At 43.1% G+C, this 23,725-nt stretch overlaps 1 protein-coding gene across 1 annotated transcript in view; it reads right to left on the minus strand.

The window, feature by feature from the left end:
- Positions 1 to 15,374: 15,374 nt before the first annotated feature.
- The window catches only part of ncam1a (neural cell adhesion molecule 1a), a gene marked incomplete at both ends in the record, with an annotated part of 454,208 nt that continues 445,857 nt past the window's right edge, over positions 15,375 to 23,725 (minus strand). The window contains 2 exons of the mRNA XM_083641582.1: positions 15,375 to 15,489; positions 19,861 to 20,346. Of these exons, the coding sequence (XP_083497708.1) occupies positions 15,375 to 15,489; positions 19,861 to 20,346 (601 nt within the window). The remainder of the gene's footprint in view (positions 15,490 to 19,860; positions 20,347 to 23,725) is intronic.

Raw genomic sequence — 23,725 nt, forward strand, 5'->3', positions numbered from 1 at the left:
CACAACGTCTCTTACAAGCACATAAGCACCTCACGCGGCTGGTAGCACCACGTTGTAATATTGGAATGAATGTCGATAATATATTATGTATGCCTTTTCCTTTCCAGTGTCCGGGTTTGTTAGGTTTTTGTGTGTGTTCTAAAAAAATATATATATATTATATATATAAAAAAAAGTGAAGATCTATCCATCCCTCTAGAGTGGGTTTCTGTTCTTGGAAGTGTTGTTTTGGAACTCTGTTCAGTCTTGCACCCATGCCTCTATTGAAGATCAATGTGGTGGAGTGCTATTCAGATCTTCTCTGATCTTCGTCAAAGCAGAAAAGCAAATCAAACGGCTCTGAGCTTTCCATTGTGATGTTAAGGGAAGGGGGAGGGGGGAAATAACTCATCTTAGAAAATCTGCTGTCCCCAGAAAATAAATTAATCAACCAACACCATGTAAAGGAAGTCAGTGGTGTTGAGGGCAGTAGGCTAATTGCAGTGGTTTCATGTATCTACCTGTATGTCAACCTCCTCTGTCGCGCCTCTCTTCCGTTCTTTGGCCAGAGGAGGAGAGTGGACAACAATACTGCCAGCTGCTGCGGCCACAAGCTGTGAGCAAAAGCCATTCATTTAAGAGAGTTTTTGTCCAGCCTATGAAGTGCACCTGGAAGTTATTTCTTTGAAGAAGCCTCTTCTGAAGACTTGCTGATAAAAAAAAAGTAAGGATCTGTAATTTGCCGCTTCTCCCTCTGCATTTATATGAGAGGTTAAGAGAGCCATAAGGAAAGATTTAAATAGGTGCATTAGATGTTCTTCTAGTACACTGTGTCAGACATGGGGAATAGCAACACAATACATTCTCAATATTGACTTTATAAAAATAAAAAAATCTTATCTTGGCAGTGATGTGTCTTCTTTTGAGGCTTAGCTGGCAAGACAAATCATGTACTTCTGGAATTCAAATGTTTACATTTTTAATGATCATTATTACCTCCCCATATTCATACATTGGCCTTTCTTTGCATCTGATGATCAAAAATTAAAAAAAATACTTCTTCACCATCACCACCACAGAAACATTTAGAAGGAGCGGCATGGGAAGGAAAGTCTGATTTTTATTTTATTTTGCAAGGCAACAAATATGAGTGTGTGTGTGTGTGTGTGTGTGTGTGTGTGTGTGTGTGTGTGTGTGTGTGTGTGTGTGTGTGTGTGTGTGTGTGTGTGTGTGTGTGTGTGTGTGTGTGTGTGTGTGTGTGTGCGCACATGCGTGCGTGCGTGTGTATGAGTGGGTTGTGATCTAACACTGATGTGATTAAAATGTTGTGAAGGAGAGAGGAGGCAGACTGTTCTGGATAGGAATGCTGGCTGTCTGTCTTTGTACTGAAGCAACCGGCCGGAGGACAACAGCAAGAGAGGACTAGGGCTAGGGCTCAAACTCAAAATATGCAGCCTGGTGGCCAGAATAAAATGTCGGCATTGTATGTTTCTGCAATCCATGGATACAGAATATCACGTTTCTGAACCAAAAATATCATGTTTCAAGAGATGTGTATATCAATGTTGTTGACCAGTAAGGGCGTTGTGGATGGGGTGGATGGAGGGGGTAAATACGTACTTGCCTTTGACACCGGACGGAGAGCCATGTTCAATTCACAGGGTTTCCAATACAGAAGTCACATTTAACGTTGTTTATTTTTAAGCCTAACCCAAACCATAATCCTAACCTTAATCAAATTGTTTTACTTGCCTAAACAAAACCAAAGTTGTTCAAGTTGTTTTATTTGCATTTAATGTTGGAAAGGCTGTGAGGTTTTCAAAGAACTGCCATTGTGTTTTAAATTATGTTGAGTTTGTAGGTTTGCAGAAACGAAAAATGCAATGTTTTAGAAACGTAAAACGCAGACGTTTTGTTTCAAAATTACGTTGAGATTGTACGTATCCGTGGACTGCAGAAAGGTACACTACTGACATTTTATTCTGGCGATTGGGTTGAAATATGACTAGAAAAGCTAGAAAATGTCAACTGCAAATATCTACTGTATTCTAACTGATGCAACATTTCAGCTTCAGGTATTAAAGACATCACCATTTGAATCTTATCAAGGAGGCCATTTCCACCTGGCACTAACATGCGTTTTCTGTGATCAGATTGCAATTCGATAGGGCTTGACCACTTGAAAGTTCAAGTGTAAACGACAAGCCAAGACACATTGAGGACGGATTGCGATCTGATCGGCCAAACCGCCTCTGGAGGTGGTCAGCGATGCATTGTGACCACATTGAACACAAGTGTAAATGCAATGCGTCCTCTCAATCCACATACAACAGCAGTCACCACTGGTTTTCTGCTGCTCTATGCTATGCAGCTTGCCTGATGCGATCGCAGTCTGATCTCAATGTGGACACGAGACACATTAATACCAAGTGTAAATGAAATCAGATTAATGTGGTCAAGCACTATCGGATTGCAATCTGATCACAGACAATGCACGGTGTAAATGGCCTCCAAGAAACTTTGATGGAAAGCTTTTATTTTCACAAAATCACTCAACCTGCAGTCTCCCAAAATTGCAGGCAGGAATTCTGAAATGCAGATTATGTGTGGTAGACACAAATAATGTGACTTTATATTCCTCCACCACCATTTTGATAAGTTTGTCACATGAAAAGGTTAGCAAGGGGGTTAAGGTTTAAGGTTAGGGAAGTAAACCACTTTGGTTAAAGTTGAGGTTAGATTTAGGCAATACAAAATGTGGTTATGGTTAGGCAATGAAAACGCTTGCTAAATATTAGGGAAAGGCTTTGGTGATTGCTGAATGAAAAAAAACATATATTTTTTTATATTCACACACAGTAGAAATCTTCAATGCATTGGTTTGAACCAATTTAACTTACACTAACTTTAATCTGCACTGTGCTAGTTCAATCTTATCTCACACTACTGTATGCTATTACTAGTTTCTAGTCATTAAGGTGACCACATTTCAGAAATTAATATCGGGGCCATTTCCAGTTCGGCAGTCAATATATCTTTAAAATGTCCAATATTATCAATGCAATAAAAAAGGGGATAATTTCGGTTTCATGCATTTTGACCATGATAACTGTGAACTACTGATATCCCTCCAAAATACCACATTACCTTGAGCCATGATAACTCTAGACTACTGATATCCCTCCAAATACCACATTACCTTGGTTTCATGCATTTTGACCATGATAACTGTAGACTACTGATATCCCTCCAAAATACCACATTACCTTGGCAAACACCACAGAGAAATCCATGCTGTGATTTGGTATCAAAAACTGTTGACATTTGGAGATTTCTGTAATAATTGTATTTTTTGGGTGGCAAGCACTGTTCTGGAAATTGCTCAGAATCCCCATTATTGTCAATAGGAAAGCTATAGATCTCTGCTGCCATAGGTCTCTAGTTTGTGGTTGTTAAGTTTCACGATACTGCAGCATCTTCACTCCTTTAAAAATGAACTCGCCGGAGCATCTGAAAGACAGTAATGTCGGCCGCGGACGAGGAGTAGAAAATTGGGGACATTTTCAGGGACAGCTTCAGGTCACCAAAAACAGGGACTGTCCCCAAAAATTGGGGCCGTCTGGTCACCTTATCCTTCAGCTAACCTTCCCTGGTGGGAACAAGTATTTATAAAAAAAAGGAAAAAAGTGAAAAGCGAGCACACTCCAAAAGATTATGCAACTTCGGTGCAGGGCACATGTAATATCAAGTCACAACAGAAAAGCCAGCACACTACTGTGGCACAACACTGAAGAAGGCCTACGCGCCGAAACTCGTTTGTTGCTGTGCTGCTGCCCCAGACTAAGGTATTAAAACCTCTAAAATGACTTTTTTTGTGCTGGCTTTTCTGTTGTGACTTGAAAAAGTATTTATCTCACTTTTCGTGCATGGTGCATTTCCTGTTATTTCAGGGGACCAAGATCATACAGGATACATGATATTTACACCAGTTTGTAGGCCTTTGCTAAATGTTTAGCCATTCCATTTCAATCCATAGACCTAAAGCTTAATATTCCTGAAATTCAGGTCCAGAGGAACATGTATCGAGATGGGACTTCAGCACTCTGTGCTAATGTTGGGGTCGAGACCATCTTAATCTCTCAAGACAGATTGATGGATTTGCATGAAAATCTGTCGGTAGTGTTAGGTAGTAGAGTAGGCTCCTCGAGACTGGTCTTGGTCTTCTACATTTTGATGGTGTTGGTCTCGTCTCGGACAAGCCAGACTTAGGATTTTCTTCCAAGACAGGCCTATTCTGAGCCAGAAAGAACCTTACATTCCATTGTGTGAAATTATTTTCTACTGAAGACCAACAGGTTTACATTTCAAATAAATGTTTGTTTCAACATAACCACTATAGACTAATGCTTCTGTTAATTAACAGCATACTCCCACATACTGTACGTATCATCATACAGGTTATTACATAGCCTACTGTGTAATTTACCAATCAGTGGCTGCAGTTTGGGGGAGTTGTAATTTAGGTAAGGTGTTTTTACACTTAATTCTGCCCACTATGTTGAGCCTTTCTGAAGCTCAGTGATATGATATTGCAGTGTTTCAGATGCCTTCTGTCACCGAGTATATAGGCCTACTGTACAGCCATTTGTACTTTACTAAAATTGCTAAATAATAATTGATTTCATTGTTAGCAGAGCAATGGCGTAAAAGTTAAGCCATCATTAGTCATCGTCTTGAAAATGGTCTCGCTTTGATCTGGTCTCGGTCTCACTAACACCTCAAACCCCCCCCCCCCCCCCTGCCCCTCCCCCCCCGGAAGTCCTCCAACCGACCACACAGTTTGTTTGTTCCTCTAAATGACTCACAGGAGTGTCGCACTTCCAATGTTGTTTTGAAAATGACGATTAATTTCTAAATGTTGCTTTACATGTTAATTTGAAAATGTTTCATTTCAAAACATGTCGGCTAATTTGAAAATTTCACTACAGTTGTGTTTAGGCAACAAAAACAACTTGGTCAAGGTTAGGTTTATGGTTTGGGTTAGGCTTAAATAACAAAAACATGACTTATGGTTGAAATGTTGACTTTGGAAACGCTCAGATATGAACACGGCCCTCCGGTGTGAAAGGCAAGTGTTTAACAACACCCCCAGCTTGGCCTGGTAAACCAACCGTCTGGCCTCTGGGACAGACATTTTCACAATCCACAATGCGGACCTGCCTCATTGACATCGTAACCGGCCAATCAGGAAGGCCGCTGGCAAAACAGTAATGCTGCCTCCATGGATCTCCGCCTCGAGCAGTAACATCAATGTTTAAACAGCCATACGTGCAGTTATTGCAGAAATAGACTCGATAACAACAATTACACAAGAACAGGAGTATGCAACAGTGGAGTTTCTCGTGGAAAAGACGTTTTCGCCATTCTTCCCATGTGGATTTGGATTTGACTGGAAATGTGGGAAATGTGGTCTTAATTTTGAGACAGTAAGAACACCATTGGTGTGAGATAGAGGCGACCAATCATCTCCACACCATGCTTTCATTTGTTCACCGTAATTATACCAATCTGACAATAACGCTTAAAACATGCTACACCCAACACCTGCTTTCATCATCGCAACCACAAGTGACATAAAAGGCTACATAGGCTAAATAGCACAAACAACTTACTCCTCAACTCATTAGCACACAATGACGAATGTACTCTCTAAACAAGACATGGGTGGAGTGTGTACCAAACAGCTTAACACTGTACTTCCAGGCTTCCAGGACTCTGTGTGTCCATCAGTCAGTGGTCGCAGTGGTAAAAGTGACAGGTAGTAGCCATGAGGCCCAGGCTATGAGCCTTTTGCTATCTGTGTATAGGATCAGGGCCAACACTGGACCATTGTTATGGCCTGGGGGGAGGGATGGCCACACTGAAAAGGACCCTAATCTTGTGGTGTGTGCAAAGTTAGCGGTTAGAGTGGTGGGTTGGAGAAAGGGATGGTAGCGGGAGCTTACAGTCCACAACGGGGAAGAGAGATGAGTTGAAACATTGCGTATGTTTCCATGCACACTAATAATCACGTTTTAACCCAATTAGAGCACTGCCCAAGTAAGATCATAGTCAGAGTGGACATGATCAATCAACAACCCGAGATTTCTGGTCAATCTTTGGAATGATTAGGGCATACATTGATTTTATTTAATATAAACCACAGGTTATGAGAATGATAGCGGCACTTCCAATGATGATCCCCGTAAGTGGAGGGTTGGTGTGCAAGCAAAAAATTCTCAGGCATCATTTGTAGTATCTGTATTTTTCTTAAGCTTACTTGAAATCAGTTTCCTTGGGGATCTTTGCTCTGTGCCACAGTGAAATGAGGGTGTGACATGTGACTGGCAGAGTCTGGTGAAATGTGACAGAGATTAGCCATGCCAGTGATGTCCAACTGAACGTTGGACATCAGAACACAGATCTTTTGGACCACTTTTTGCGTTATATGAACGCAGTCCCTTTTGATCCCTACAGTCTCTCTTCCAGGATCTGCATGGGAAAGCAGTGCAATTGCTTTGGGGTTGCAAATGCTGTTAAGTATCAGCATAAAATGACTTTTTATATTTGTGGTTTGTATATCAGAGAAATTGTGAGTGAAAAATGATTGATTGATTTCTTATTGATTGTTCAGCATAAAATTACTTTTTATATTTGTGGTTTGTATATCAGAGAAACGTTCAGCATAAAATTACTTTTTATATTTGTGGTTTGAATATCAGAGAAACGTTCAGCATAAAATGACTTTTATATTTGTGGTTTGTATATCAGAGAAACGTTCAGCATAAAATGACTTTTATATTTGTGGTTTGTATATTAGAGAAACGTTCAGCATAAAATTACTTTTTATATTTGTGGTTTGTATATCAGAGAAACGTTCAGCATAAAATGACTTTTTATATTTGTGGTTTGTATATCAGAGAAACGTTCAGCATAAAATGACTTTATATTTGTGGTTTGTATATCAGAGAAACGTTCAGCATAAAATGACTTTTTATATTTGTGGTTTGTATATCAGAGAAACGTTCAGCATAAAATGACTTTATATTTGTGGTTTGTATATCAGAGAAACGTTCAGCATAAAATTACTTTTTATATTTGTGGTTTGTATATCAGAGAAACGTTCAGCATAAAATGACTTTTTATATTTGTGGTTTGTATATCAGAGAAACGTTCAGCATAAAATGACTTTATATTTGTGGTTTGTATATCAGAGAAACGTTCAGCATAAAATTACTTTTTATATTTGTGGTTTGTATATCAGAGAAACGTTCAGCATAAAATTACTTTTTATATTTGTGGTTTGTATATCAGAGAAACGTTCAGCATAAAATGACTTTATATTTGTGGTTTGTATATCAGAGAAACGTTCAGCATAAAATTACTTTTTATATTTGTGGTTTGTATATCAGAGAAACGTTCAGCATAAAATTACTTTTTATATTTGTGGTTTGTATATCAGAGAAACGTTCAGCATAAAATGACTTTATATTTGTGGTTTGTATATCAGTGAAACGTTCAGCATAAAATGACTTTATATTTGTGGTTTGTATAGAGACATTCAGCATAAAATTACTTTTTATATTTGTGGTTTGAATATCAGAGAAACGTTCAGCATAAAATTACTTTTTATATTTGTGGTTAGTATATCAGAAACGTTCAGCATAAAATGACATTTTTATATTAAGGTTTGTATATCAGAGACCTTCCTTGGGATTTACACGCAATTCGCCCTAATCCTAATGAGTGACATTTCACCCCACATTTAACTGTTTTCCCCTCAAAAGAATGCTATTGATGTTTTTTGTTAAATTGAGCCAGTCTGACACCTTTTGGACAAACAGGAGAATTATATCAGCTTACACATTTTCATATCAAGGAACCCAAATTATTTTGCCTACAGGCAATAAAACAGCTTGGTTGAGGTTAGGGTTATGGTTTGGGTTAGGCTTCAATAACAAAAATGTTAAATGTCACTCACGGTTGAAATGTACTGGCCACAGCACCCTTATGGCCACTGCACTATTTATATACTGTATTTATATGTCAAGAATGTGAAGTGTCTGTCTGTGAGTGAGCAAATTGTGTTCGGCCACAGCTATGCCATTGTATGTGCGATCACGCTGAATCTTTCAGGAAGTGTAAAGAGCACCCCTGCGGGTGACCTAAGCCGGATTTTTTAAATTAGGTAATTAGGGCCGACTAAATGACCAAAAATGGCTAATTAGTCGCCAAAATGACTCAACACAGGTTCAGCACCATGGAGAGTTCCAGAGTGGAGGAGCACACACCTGAGCAGAGTTGGAATCAGCAAGGGAAGTGGACTATGAAAACACTCGGGCCGGGGAGAGGATGCATGCCAACTCTGTGAGTGAGGCCTGCATAGATTAATGGCCGAACCTCAGACCACCATCTCTGATGACATCACAATGGGATGTGTACGGCAACCATTTCAGGGCATCCTCCTACCTCAGAGTATTGGCTATCATTCCTCAGACTAAGCGTTGTCAGCTCTTTTGTATCACAGTAAACTACATTGCGTGTGCTCTGAAACGCCTTCAGTCCTCACACGAAAACGCTGTCATACCTCCTACAACATGCCTCAGTTATCACTCAAACTAGCTGTCAGTCATCACTCCTCACGCCTCACACGAAAACGCTGTCATTCGTCCTGCAATACATGCCTCAGTTATCACTCAAACAAACTAGCTGTCAGTCATCACTCCTCACGCCTCACAAAAAAATAATAATAATAATAACTTTATCACGCTTTTATTTTGAAGGCAAAATCACTCAACCGGAACTACGGTAAGTGAAATTGTAAAAAATTGTTGCTCAATTCACGGAGGCGTTCTTGCGGTTTCCCCATCACACACGGAAGAACAAACAAAAACAACACATGACAGCATTTTCGTGTGAGGCGTGAGGAGTGATGACTGACAGCTAGTTTGAGTGATAACTGAGGCATGTTGCAGGAGGTATGACAGCGTTTTCATGTGAGGACTGAAGGTGTTTCAGAGCACACGCGATGCAGTTTACTGTGATACACAAGAGCTGACAACGCTTAGTTTGAGGAATGATAGCCAATACTCTGAGGTAGGAGGATGCCCTAAAATGGTTGCCGTAGATGTGAGACGAGTTATGACATCACCAGTGATGTCAGATACCCAGACTAGGACAGCTATAAGTAGGACCAGTTCAACAGTTCATTCAGGGTTCTTTCCGGCTCATGTTCGAGACTTCAATGATTTCCAGGACTTCCAGAACGTCCATGATACCCATGGGAGCCGGGAGCGCCATGGCTCTTCTCAGGATGGCTTATCAGTATGGAGTGGACTAGACCGATGAAGGCAGGTGGGCCCACAATCGGGACGTACCCCCCAGCCTGACAAGGACCACCTTAGGAGGCGCTGCTCAACACCCAGTTGGCCAGCCAGTTGGGTTATGGGAGAGAGGGGCCTCCATCGCACTCTCGCCAGTGCGCCTGCGACAAAGCGAGCTTCAAGATCTGACCCAGGTTTATGAACCTGATGAATCCTGTACCAGACTCGGGGTCCTTCATCGCCCGGAACTCTACAAGCAAATCCGAACCAGACTCTGGGTCCGTCAAGCCTGGACAAGAATCCAAAGCAGAGTCTGGCTCCTTCGCCCGGAACTCTACAACATGTATAATGTTCATATATTAGAGAACTGAACTGACCCCCTCACCTTTACCATTTCAGTAATTTTTGGACCGTGGATGTCAAACTAGTTGAGTGCTGTGAGTGATTCATCTGGTTGATACTGGCCCTCATGTCAGACTCTCCCTGTAGATTGGGAACATGCTGCTCTCTAGTGGTGAATATCCAGAACCGCAACATAAATTCTCATGAAATGGATACAAATCAATTGAGACCTCTCAAAAAAAATCTACACTTCCTTTTCCTACAGCTACATTTAACTCAAATGTTGGACTACTTAGTTTGATAAATGATGGGAGTATTGGAATGGCGTTCGTTACAGTACTGAACTAGCCCTGCAAATTGATGCAAAGCAGCAAAGAAATGTAAATTCTTTCTTAGCAAATAACTTCTCACCATAAGGGACAGGCAGACAATCTGCACACTTTTATTTAAAATGTACGTCTTTGAACTTATTTAACTTGAGTGGACAAAAGTACATCATGTACATCATAATTACCATAAAGACTTTACCCAAGAAAATAAATCAAAGCTCCACATTGTTTTTTTTTCTTTAACTTTATTGAACACAAGAATTTCTGGCAGAATGCAAAGTCAAAATGCTTTTCTTTTTATCAGTTAGTATTCAGTATTTACACCAGTGACAGTGGAGAGAGAGAGAGAGAGAAAGAGAGAGAGAGAGAGCGTGGTACCAATGTTTCACCTATTGAAATCTGTATAGAGAAAACCTTAAGAACATGGAGCATTGAATAGGAACGACAATAACCAGGTGAGGATAAGGTACTGGGAGTGGAGGCACAAGTCTCCTGTGTGACTTGAGATTGGAAATGAAGTTGTGTGTTACAGACTCGTATTGACTTATTCATGGTGTTGGACAGAGAACCTCGGCAGGCTCTTTTTCTTTGTCAAACCTTCAAAAATGCCTCTTTCTCTCCCTCGCGAAGGTCGGACACGTTGAGCGAGATGAAAACAATTCAGCAAACTTTAACCTGAACATAATCAAATGGGGGGGGGAAAGCAAGGCCGCACCTCTGTTTTTCCAGCATTGTTTGAGGGATCCGAACAATGATTAACAACAATGGTTAAGCCTGAAATCTTCATGTAAACACACTTGGTCCCACATAAGTTACTTACGTTTTTTTTTACATTGTATTTCAGCAGAAACAGTATTATTCTATGAAGACATCGCTCCCTTTTTCATCATATTTCAGAGCTTTTTGTTCAGCAAAAACACTTTTTGTTTGAAGCAAAAAAAAGGTTTGGGGAAACAAAGACGACAGTTTACAGAATACTTGGAAAAGATCAACACAATACAGAAAGCCATCATCAAAATGTAGTCCCCCCCATTATCAGGTACTGCTATGACAATTGTGTCCATCTTAAGTATTTTTGCATGCTTCCTTCTGATCCTTCTGATTAGGAAACCGACTATTTCGGAGAATATGGGACCTGAGCAAAGTGTCATCGTGTCAAAGTTTGACTTACATGTGGCTGTTTTTACTCTGGAAGGAGCCTAGCATCGATGTGATTTATGCTGAATGAGGAGCTGAACATTCCATGGAACTCACAGATGAGTGATGGTTACACCTCCATTCCCATACCCATCATATACGCCCTAACACAATGACACGGCTATAGTGGATCTACTGTACAATTTGAACAAAGCAGTGTGTCTCAAAGCTCCAGCTGTGTCTCAAAGCTACAGCTGTGCAGGATGGTCAAAGAAAAGGAAATCGACAGGTTGGTGTGTAATGGACAGACACACTGAGATGAATGGAATGCATGCCACCATTTTCATATTCAAAGGCACTGTCTCTGTCCTCCGCAACTGGACGTTTCCCAGCCAACCCAAAAGTGTGGCATAGTAACAGTGGTCCACAACCCGAAGACATTGTAGTTTCACAAAAACGGTTAAAATTGTTGTTTGGCCGTGAGCGCTAGAGTGGCCGCTAACTTCAGTAACTCCCTCGTCTTTCAACTTCCTCGTCCCCTCATTGCCTCGCGACATGCTCCATTTTTAACGGTAAGCCAAACTAATAAGCCTAACTTTAACCAAGTTGTTTTAAATGCCTAAACATAACCAAAGTTGTTTTAGCTGCCTAAACATAACCAATGTTTAAAGAACATAACCGACGTTTTTTTTTTTTTTTTTTCAAATTGACATTGAGATTCAACAATTTGAGCCGTTCTAACTTCAGAGGCGTTTTTGTGACACTACGTTTTGCGCTGTGGACCAATGTTGCTATTACACAGTTGTTTTGGAGACGGAGTTGTCCCAGCTGCTGCTATTGGACGTTCTGCATCTTGCCGTTGGGATTTCTTTCCTTTTTCCGGCATCTGTACTACCAGCTAAATCTTTCACAATCAAACTATGCATATTTTATCAACTCTATGACAAAAAGACACAATGTATTCACGCTAGGATATTCACGCATTCACAGTGCACGCTTACAGTCTAAAGTAGGAGGAACACTGTACAAAAAACAAACAAAGAAAAAGTCAGGCTGATTTGTTTTTCTTTCCAAATCTACAGCGGTGTAACTATGGCTTAAATAAGAACATTGTTGTTGTTTTTTACATCACATCATTAATTTTGCTTATATGCATAAAAAGATGCCTTTAAACACAACAGGGGCCACATCGCTTCATTCAAGTGGTGAAAAATAGGCCCGTTGGAAGGCGACTCTTAAGGGCTTCTGTTTGTACATTCATTTGTACAGACATTGCAGCTCATTACCGCTAATATCCAACATTAGATTCTCCATTTAAGTCAAACTTTGGGCATTTTCATTAGTTCTAAAGGACTACAGAGTCTTTTTGGAGTTTGGCCCATTGGTCGACTTATATCTCAGTGTCACTCCGGTACATATAATAGCTCTGTCCGGTGCATGATAAAGCTAGCATTAAGTTGCGTATTACAGTATGTAGGCAGTTAGCATTATTCAAAGTATGAATATAGACCTTTTAGTAATGCAAAGTTGGTATTGGTTTTGCATTTTCTGGCCTGTAGATTCTTAACTTCTGGAGACAAAATCTCAATCTTCATGATGACTGAAATCCATTACAAATAAATGCAAAATATGGCTGACTTCGCTCGCTTGCTGTGTAAACAAAACAAGTTACACTGAGTTTAAGTCTCACAGGAAGAGAGATCTTCTCCCATTGAAAGTGTTTTTTTTTTATTTGTATGTTTATTTTACCAATCCCCTAAACAATTCTGACAGAATGAGATGTTATCCAGCCTTAGAGCACCACCACTTCTCCTTTTCTCACTTTTAGATGAATGCTAGTCGCCTATGCTTACTTAACATAGCCTAACTAGCAGAGACACGGGGATGATTCGGGTGCAGATCCTCTGGTCAGATTTTGGGTAAGGTGACCACTAGTCCAAACCTCCAAAAAGTCAGTGTAGTCCTTTATGGCGGTGGTATACTCACAACAGAGGGAGGGAATCTGAGGATGTAAAAGTCGACCATGAGATGTTAACATGGAGATGGAAACAAAGGCAACGAAAGGAAATGGACATGCATTTCCACGAGGAAACGCAAAACCACCCGCGTCAATATTTTAGACCAGTTACAGGTGGGCACACAGTGGGGGATGGTGTGTGGGCACACAGTGGGGGATGGTGTGTGTGGAGAATTTGGCTAGTTAGGTTAGCAGGCCAGTTCACACTGCGGTGTCCGAAGCTAATACGCCGCTTCGTTTGTTTGGGCAAACGTGACCTCTCTATCGTGCAAACCTACTGAACTTCGTCTCTATAGCGCTGCCTTTATATTAGAGTCACTATAATCAGGTAAGGGACTGGACCAAACTGCTTAAAGGAGACCTCTGGGGAAAGGATATTGAGGTGTATGCGTGTGTGTGTGCATGGCAGAGAGAAAGAGATAGTAATGTGTTGTTACATTTTTGCCAAAATGAGACCATAAAACATGATCAACATAACACAGAATCTTCGATGTGACCACCCAACCCTGGACTTTTTCAGATTTTCTGTGGGGTCTTCTTTTGTTTTTGTCTACACCATTTGTGGAACAGAATAAAATGGTGTCAACATTCAAGGGGGAACAAACTTGACAGCAACATGTACAGAAATAGCATGTTACAGTAACATGTTACAGTACCTGTTACAACATGTACAGAAATAACTCTGCAAAAATAGGAATGCTAATGCTCTAATAATCTCTAGCCGGGAAGAAAAGCTAAAAAAAGGCAGTGACTTCTGCACAGTATTGAGACAAAATATCACAACAAGATATCAACAATGGGAAATAGTCACATATTCCTTTACCATAGAGACAGTCGGCATGTGTGGCAACGCCCACAAAATGTTATACGGCTGGCGCGCGAGTGGGGTAAAACCGCCGATATATCTCAATGGGCTGACTCACCAAAGGACGGTGCTGCGGCTCTAAACTACAGGTTTGGGGGTTCTAGAGCAGAACACAAGACGTCTGCTCAGATGTGCGTTTACTGCAGTGGTTAAATCTCCGATCGTGTCTGCCTGGGCTGGGCTATCAACTAAATTCTAACTTTGCTGAATGGATAGAACGGGGGATTTACCCCACCCTGACCACGCCCCTAGCCAGGCTGAGCCAGCTAACCCAGCGTCTATGACGAGACATCGCCTCAACCTATGCTGATGAATCTTCCTGCATAATGAGCAGACAAGAAACTAAGCAACAGCATTGGCAACACACTTGCATGAAGGAGGTAAAGCTACAGTCCAACCATGGTTATCTAGACGCAAATGATATTGTTTCTGTTCCGTGTTGAACAACGGATTTAACAACCAATTCCATATTACATAAATAATGAAAGGAGAATAAGGAGGGTGAACTAGAGGTGTGAATTTTGTGTTGTTTTCCCCCGTGTGAATAAACAGATAAGTGTGAATAAACAGAGAAGTGTGAATAAACAGATAAGTGACAAAGGAGGAACAACATAATCATAGAAAGGAGATAACATACTCCACACAAGGAACACATGCAACAATGCAAAGAGCAACGCACGGGATGTGTCTCATCATGTCCTTGTTTAGCAAAAATGTGCAGGGCAAAAATACATAATGCGACGCAAACGTCTGCTGCGATATCACGTGTGTCAGGTAGGGACACTAAATGGAAATCTGCTAAAGGAGGAACTACCAACGAAGAAGTCATTTCTTCTGTAAACGAATGACGAGGTGTTGAAGAACAGCTGGCTGAAGTGATCTGTGGCTACCGGCATCTTTATGAGACCACATCATCGCCACCGCATGACAGGAATGCACCTTGTGGATTGGCGAATGGTGACCTTAAGACTACTGGGATTTTTTGTTTGTGTCAGCAGACAGCTTGCTCACATTTGTGCACGTGTTCTTTGTGTGGAGAATGTTAAAGCCCATAAACATAAAAGGAGCTAAGGCATGTGCATGACGTCGTCACATTTTCTCGCGTCTCAAAACACTCTGCTTTTGTTAAGAAGACACTAAAGAAAGAGACCCATCTTCCTCGAGCTATCCCATTGCTTTTTGTTGTTTTTCTCATCGGATGGATGTGACATTGCCTTGAGGTTTCTGTGACTGTGAACCCGACCCGATCCGCCCGGCCCAGCCCATCCCATCCCACCCCCTCCCCCCCCCCCCCCCCCCGATCACCCTGCCCCTTCCTCCCGCCGTTGTTGTAGGCCAGGAGATTACGCTTTACTTTCATTGCCGTTTGTCTGGGGCGCTTCGTTGGGAACCGTCTTCACCTCGGTGGTGGCATTCTTCACCTCTGTCTCATTTTTATCATCCTTCACAGTCTTACCACTAGAGGGACAAGAGAGAGAGAGAGAGAGAGATAGAGAGAGAGAGAGAGAGAGAGAGAGAGAGAGAGAGAGAGAGAGAGAGAGAAGAACAAGGAGAAACAGGAGATTCCGTTAACAGCAAATCACTCGTTTTGCTCTCACAGCAAAGCTGTCTTTTCTGAGCTTCCTTTTGTCTAATCTTTCAGAGAAAGGAGGAAAGGGGGGGGAAACACGGACGATGCTGTGTGAGGGAAGTTGTCTTTCCTCCTGGAATGGAATACATTTCACACATAACAGGATCAAGCTGGCTATCCTGGCCAGACATCACATAAGAGCACACGGATGTCACAGCTACTTTCAGGGAACAATGGATGCTGATGGGGAATGATACAGGGCCGTACAGTAGAGCACAATACACGAAGGAATGAAAGACTCGGGAGAACCTACAACACACACAGAGGATTACACCATGCCATCTGCACACAATGCAGAGACTTTAACCCATTGATACCTGATGCAGCATTTGTGTGTGTATCCCTTTAAGACCCTTTAAGACCGCGAACCGCATCAACGCAGTTCGCGGTCTTAAAGGGATACACACACAAATGAGGGATATGCACGCAAATACTGCATCAGGTATCAATGGGTTAAAGTCATATCTCGTTGTAGTAGAACATTTTCTATTTTTAGCATGTGTACCCCCAGTAGGAATTCATGGTAACACTTTATAATAATAACCATAATTAATGCATGGTAAATTGATAGTTCATTACACTTTAGTTAATATAGTTGTTAATTAATCATGTTTACACAGTATTGAACCATTCCCGACTCCAATCCTGCTTCTTTGCCCCCTGTCCCCGCCCGGGTTTACTTCCTTCTCTCCCCTCTCTCCCGGTGAAGTGGATGTCTGCCCACCACCTCAAGCTCAATCTTGGTAAGACAGAGCTACTCTTCCTCCCAGGGAAAGACTGCCCTCTCACAGACCTCTCCATCTCCATTGACAATTACCACTGTGCTTCCCTCCCAAACACTAAGAACCTTGGGGTGATCCTTGACAACCAGCTGTCTTGCTGGGCCTACATTGCTGCGATAGCACGCTCCTGTAGGTTCTCCCTCTACAACATCCGCAAAATCCATCCCTTTCTCACAAGGGAAGCGACGCAACTCCTGGTCTAGTCACTTATCATCTCCCGCCTGGACTACTGCAACGTGCTTCTGGCCGGCCTACCTGCCTCTGACATCTGACCGCTTCAGTTCATTCAGAACACTGCACCCAGTCTGGTATTCATACAACCCAAATTCTCTCATGTCACTCCCCTCTTCCGGGACCTTCACTGGCTTCCCATCTCGACACGCATCAAATTCAAGTCACTGGTACTGGCCTACAGGACAGTACACCAGACAGCTCCTCTGTACCTACAATCTATGGTCAGGCTCCAAATCTCTCACACCTCCCTCTGCTCCTCCACCAGCGCAGGACACCTCGCCCCTCCTCCACTACGGGGGCTCAAAATTCGCTCATCCCAATCGCGACTCTTCTCGTCCCTGGCACCGCAATGGTGGAATGAGCTCCCCCCTTCGGTCAGGACGGCCGCTTCACTGCCAATCTTTCAGCAAAGACTAAAAACACACCTTTACAGGCTCCACCTGGCCCCTTCTTGAACTAACATCTTTCTCTCTCTCAAAAAAAAAAACTTTACCACTCTATTCCTTCAAGAGTTGTAGCTGTCATAGATTATGTTGCATAGTTGATTTCTCTATTGTTGACAAAAATGTGTTACTGTAAGTCGCTTTGGATAAAAGCATCTGCCAAATGACGTAATGTAATGTAATGTAATGTAATGTGTCCTCCTCTGTTCCCTGTCCCCATGTGTTGCCCCCTGTGTCCTCCTCTGTCCCTCCGTGTCTCCATCTGTCCCCCACTGGGTGCACTGGTTTGGTTGACTAGCCACGAGACAATTCTCATACTCCATCTTCAACTTCATCCACTATAACTAACCCCAGTATTTGCCCTTGATTTTTCACTCACTCCAAATCAGCTGCTCTTGTATTTTCAACAGCTGTTGAAGGTCACATAGAGGCCATTTACACCTGGCGCTAACATGCGTTTTCTGTGATCAGATTGCAATCAGATTGTATTGTATCACTTCAGCCTGATTCCATTTACACCTGGCGTTAACATGCATTTTCTGCAATCTGATTGCAATCAGATTGCAGAAATGGATGTCCTCTCAATCCGCATAAAGTTGGTGTATCCAGATTGAGAGGACACATTGCATTTACACTTGTGTTCAATGTGTACACAATGCATCCCTGACCACCTCCGGAGGTGGTTTGGCCGATCAGATTGCAATCCTTCTTCAATGCGTTTTGGGGGTGTTTACACCTGTACTTTCAAGTGATAAAACACAATCTGATTGCAATCTGATCACAGAAAACGCATGTTAACGCCATGTGTAAATGGCCTCATAGTTCTGTATGGATGCATGGATGCCTTTTTTTTTTACACTGTATGGCTAAGCTCAAATGATATGTAACATTGCACCAATAGGGATCTATCCTTGTGGGAATGGTTTTTACACTACAGGGATATATCTCATATCCCTAGAGAAGAGCGCTGCTCACAAAACCAATAAAACCACAAGTTGCCTGACAACTTGACAAGAGATTTCTGTACAGGGTGCTGAAGAAAAATCACGGCATAGATCAGCAGGAGAGCTGCGCTTCAATCCCGTCACAGTTATGATGACAAATCTCACAAATGACAAGTCTGGTTTCATCAAGGTGCTACTGAACAAGAGCCCCACTCCCAACATGGCCTCAACTACCCATAATTCATCATCACTGACGTCTTCATCTTCTGCTCCTCGGAGTGAAAAGTCAAGTATGAGATGGAGTGATTGTCAGTAAGCTTCTATAATATATCTTTGGCCAGATAGCTTGCTCATAGGGGTGTCAGACATCTGGAAGAGAACAACTGACAGCAAAACTCAAAACAGTAACCCGTCATACCACCACTGAACACGACCTTCCTTCCTATCAGTAGGCTATGAACATCTGGGACAAAGCTACAGCCTTGGAGAATGTCTGCAGGAATACTGACATGGCAATTCACTTATTTCTTGTCAAAACATTGATTAAATATGTGATATTCACATAGTATAAGTAACGGTCCAAAGGGACAAGCGGGTTCTTTTGACCGCTTATTTGAAATTGGCATAATTCTGGAGCAAAATGACAGGGATGGGGGGGGGGTGATGCTGTGTTTGGTGGTGTAGAGGTTGTTGAGGGAAAACATAACTTGAGTGACAAGATTTGTGCCATTCAAAATGTGTCACCCGTAATAATCCAACTCATCAAAGCAGTGACATTAGTGAGACAGAAGGAGGTGGTAGAGAGTCAAAAGAGAACTGAGCCCATGTGAATAGACAAACGAGTGGAGGGTGGAGGAGGTGGTGGTTGAATGAAGACAGGCACTGGTTACATCCCAATGTTCATACTAACATACCATTTAGCACGCCCAATACAACGCATCCTCAAAGGAACATTCCGCCCGTGGGGGATAGGCTACTCTAACGCCAACTACGGTTAGATATTTGAATGTTCAATGCATTCCATGAGTTTTGCATTTTGTGATCATGTGTTGTTGATGTTCTGTGTTGGAGGAGCCACTTTCCCTGAACCTGCCTTGTCTACTTCTACTTGAGTGAGTGACTACCTAATGTTTCCCAGATCGGACTCGAACCTTTTTGTGAATATTTGGGAGTGCCTGTGATGGTAGCTGTATCCCTTACTCACAAAACTGCCTCTTCTACAATGGATCTCTCTGCAAAAGCCCTAGGCCCTGTTGCACAAAGCACCGTAGGTTAAGATTTCCCTTAGAGTCAGAGAGTTAAGGTGTCCATAAAATAGAATCTGCTGCACAAAACAGTAAACACCCTTAAATCTTGTGCTTATGTTTTCCTTAAAATGTTTAACCTAATAGAGAAGATTTAAGGGTGTTTTTTTGCGGCCGATTCTATTTTATGGACACCTTAACTCTGACTCTAAAGGAAATCTTAACCTAACTTGGCCCTGCTCTTTTATTCTGAGGGACTGGTGGAGTTGATGTTTTATAGTTGAAACTTTTTCTGTTATAAAACTCCATTAGAGCTGTGCTGGAAATAGTCACATCATCTATGTTTGGCCAGGTATCCATGGGAATAAGACAAATATATCACCAAACACAAAAAATTGGTCTGGAAATGCAACGTACATTAGCTAATAGCTTCTTTTTTTAAAGCATTGTAGGGTGGATTTTTCCTTTATACATGGTATGCTAGTGGACTATTGGAATGGTAACAGGGCAGAACAAACAGTTTGAGGAGTGGGGGAATGGAGGTGTTCATACTCGTCTTGGCCTGGTGTGGAGTCTGTAGCGAGCGCATTGGGCACATCCTTGGTCAGGCCGTCTATTTGTAAGTCCTTATTCTGGGCGCTGTCAGGGGCTTTGACTGGGTCACGCTGGCTCTGTGGCCCATCGGCCTTAGCCGAGGGCGGGCTGGTCGGCTCTGAGGCAGGGGGTGTCGGGTTGGACAACAAGGGGGTATTTTTAGGGGTGTCACTCAGGTCAACCAGAGGCCCCACGTCGGGTTGGGCAGCGGGGGTAGGGGAAAGGACGTTCGCATTAAGCAGACTGGACTGGGCAGTGCCGGGGCTGTTTTGGTGCGAGGACTTGGTAGGGGCGGCTTTGGTCGGGCTGGAGGCGCTGGCGGTCAGGGCGGTGCTCTCGCTAGCAGGGCTGCTCTGCGCCGTGCTAAAGCTCTCAGCAACTGAGTTAGTGGCAGTGGAGGGGAGCAAGCTCACCACTGTGGAGGCGGTGTCTGCAGTGGCAGGCCTGTTTGGTGAGGAGGAGGAGGAGGAGGAGAAGCAGGAGAGGAGAGGAGAGGGGAGGCGGGGAGGCGGGGAGCGGACACAGAGCCACCGGGAAAGTGAGGAAAGAAAGAAAAGGGCAACAGGAGAGATAAAGGGGTAGAGGGGGTGTGAAGGTCAAGGGTCAAGGCAGAAACACAGTGAGTTCTATGTGCAGTGTCAAAGGAAACTCTACACAACATCTTTGTGGAGTGAGGGGTGCACACAAAAAACTATCACAAATAATATGGCAAACTAAAAAACGACAGGAGATCAGAGTTTTAGGATCAGGGCTCCCGCACCTTCTTAAACATCAAATTCGAGGACTTTTCAAGGACTTTAAAGTCGAACTGAACCCGTTCGTCGCGTGCATCGGAGGCCGTTTCAGACTGAAATCATAACTTGTCTGAGATGACAGGTTGAGAGGCGGGTCATAGTAGCATGTCGATTATTTTATTTGACAATTCTGCGGACTGGATTGGGCTTTGGCCAATCCTGGCGTGTTCCGCCTCCAAATCGAGTGGGATTCAGCGTGTTGTGGCTCCTCGGGAAGAGCCTGGTGACGCGAGGTTAGTGGTTGAGTGGAGCTCAGCGAGCCGCAGGCAGCCAGCTGCCTTCGTGTTGCCGAGCGGTGAGTGCAGCACGTCGGCCTGGAATCTCCGAGGTGCAACCCCCTGACAACCCAACACGTTCTCACTCCGACCACGTAGCATATTGACGCTTTGTCCCGTCCCTTATGCGCCACTTGTTACTAACATGGTACCCTTGAGCGACCCATGAAACGACTTGGGCTTTCCGACTAAACTCAATGCAAACCCATAGAAGTCAACTTTGACGCTTATGGCAACTGCTCCCCCATCAGCCTAACTGCTCGCCCATTAGTCAACTGCTCACCATTAGCGTCTGGGGGGAGGTTAGGTTTAGGCGTGGGAGGTGGGAGAGGTTAGGTTTAGGGTCTGGGGGAGGTTAGGTTTAGGCATGGGGTGGGAGAGGTTAGGGTTAGGGTTAGGGTCTGGGAGAGGTTAGGTTTAGGCATGGGGTGGGAGAGGTTAGGTTTAGGGTTAGGGTCTGGGAGAGGTTAGCTCCTCCAGACCCTAATGGGCGAGCAGTTGACTAATGGTGGAGCAGTTAGGCTAATAGGGGAGCAGTTGCCATAAGCGTCAAAGATGACTTCCATGGGTTTGCATTGAGTTTAGTCGGAAAGCCCAAGTCGTTTCATGTGTCGCTCAAGGGTACCATGTTAGTAACAAGCGACGCACAAGGGACAGGACAAAGCGTCAATATGCGACGCGCTCAGAGTGAGAACGGGTTGGACAACCAGGCTCTCTGAGGCGCGCGCCATTGTCGCTATTGCGGTAAATAATATTCCTGGAATGTGAGTTTTAACGAGCCAGTTACATTTCTTTGCATTCTTAGACATTACCGTTTGATTTAGTTTGCATAATTGGTCAAGTTAGTACCGTAAATTCCGGACTATAAGACGCACCGGTGTATAAGCCGCGGGACCAAAATTGACTATTTTTTTCTTCTATAAGCCGCACCGGTCTATAAGCCGCGGGTGTTTTGATGTTTAATTACCATATGAAAGGGTTCGTGCACAGAGAGGAATGTCGGGAAAGCGATGGCTGTTTGGGGAAGCTCCCATTTATTAACATTTCAACAAAACAAAACAAAAGTCAGGTCACTAATCCCCAGACAAAATCACACAACAATAGGCTATATGTGCAGCAAACCTGTAACCAGAGAAGTCAAGTCACTAATGCTCGTCTTCCTCTTCTTCCTGCGTACTGAAACCACCAAAGTCCTCATCTTCAGTGTCGGAAACGAACAGGTTCAGGGTGGCTTCGTCAACCACTCTCCTCTCTCCTTCATTGTCACTCAAAACCAACGAACTCCTCTTCATCTATAGCTGTGTTTCCATTACAGTTTTTCGCAAAAGAATTGCGATATTTCTACAACTTCGACAATGTACAATTGCGACTTGTAGGCGTTTCCATTGAAGTTGCGTTTGAGTGATTCCCCGTTGCAGCAGCTGCCACAGTGATTACGCACGGGGATCTGCCCCATATCCCGTCCCCTGCATGCTCAAATCCAACCAATGGTCAATGGAAATCCCAACATGAAGTTACAATGCATATAAACGAGCCTGATTATCAATTCAAAAGAAAATGAGTCGCAAAATGTTGCTGGCTGCGTGAATGCAGTCAGCGCGACAGGCAGAGGAAAAAAGGTAGCCTAATAGCCTACAACTGGTCCGATTTAGAGATGGAGGGGGGAAAAGGCTGATTTGGTTCTATAATTGCACCTGAAACGTGTGCAATGTATTAGCCTACTCACAGTCACTGTATTCACTTCAGACAGCACCACCGCACCAGTGTGTGCTTTTCATCCTCTCATCTCGCCGCTGTGCCAAATGCGCGCACACAGGCAGCCTGCTGTCACCATGGACCGATTTCTGCCATTAAACATTATCTAATTTGCCCGGCTACGCTTTTGCACAACACTCGTCTTTCTGCTAGGTAGCGTTGCTTCAAAGTTTTCCACTTGCTGCGGAGGTTTTGACACGGCTATCGAACCTTACTTACCAAACTTATTTTCCGCTCCTTTTCCAAGGGATAATATGGGTCACATGACGTGCAAATGCGAAAAATGTGTTTCCATTACACTTTTGCGATAAACTGCTATATCGACACGTCTGAAAAACCACCTCATGATCATCTACTGCTCGTTCTCATGCTGTCGAGAACGAGCAAAGCTTTTTTTTGGTGAAAGAATCCTCCAGGGCGCTTCTTGTTAACAGTCCGAGTGAGTGGCAGGTCGAACGTCAAAGGCACTTCATCCATATTTATGATCTGCTCCGGTTCGATGGAATATTCCTTGATCTTCCTTTGTGTGAATTCGCCGAAGTTTGTGATTTTCTCCTGGTAGTCGGGGGAGGGAGTTGATGGGCTTGTGGCCGTTTGCTTACCGTAATTACCATATGTAAGTGGTCACGCACAGAGGGGATTGGCACAGAGGGGATTGTCGGGAAAGAGATGGCTGTTTGAGGAAGCTCCCATTTACCGTATTACCGTAACATTTCAACAAAACAACATAACACAACACCACCGTTGTTTATTTTTACAGTGCACACAGTGTCCGCGGTGTGGTGAAAAGAGGGCAAGAGAGGAAATTAAAACAGAAGTGGATTTATAGTTAGAAAGAGTGCTAAAAAAGAGAGATTTTTTTTTTTTTTTTTTTTTTTCTGAAAAAATCCATAGATAAGACGCACCGTTATATAAGCCGCAGGGGCCAAAAAACGGGAAAAAAGCCGCGGCTTATAGTCCGGAATTTACGGTAGTTAGTTTACGGGCTAGAAATTCTGC

This window comes from Poromitra crassiceps (assembly GCF_964638095.1).
Source record: "Poromitra crassiceps genome assembly, chromosome: 1".
Taxonomy (NCBI): domain Eukaryota; kingdom Metazoa; phylum Chordata; class Actinopteri; order Beryciformes; family Melamphaidae; genus Poromitra; species Poromitra crassiceps.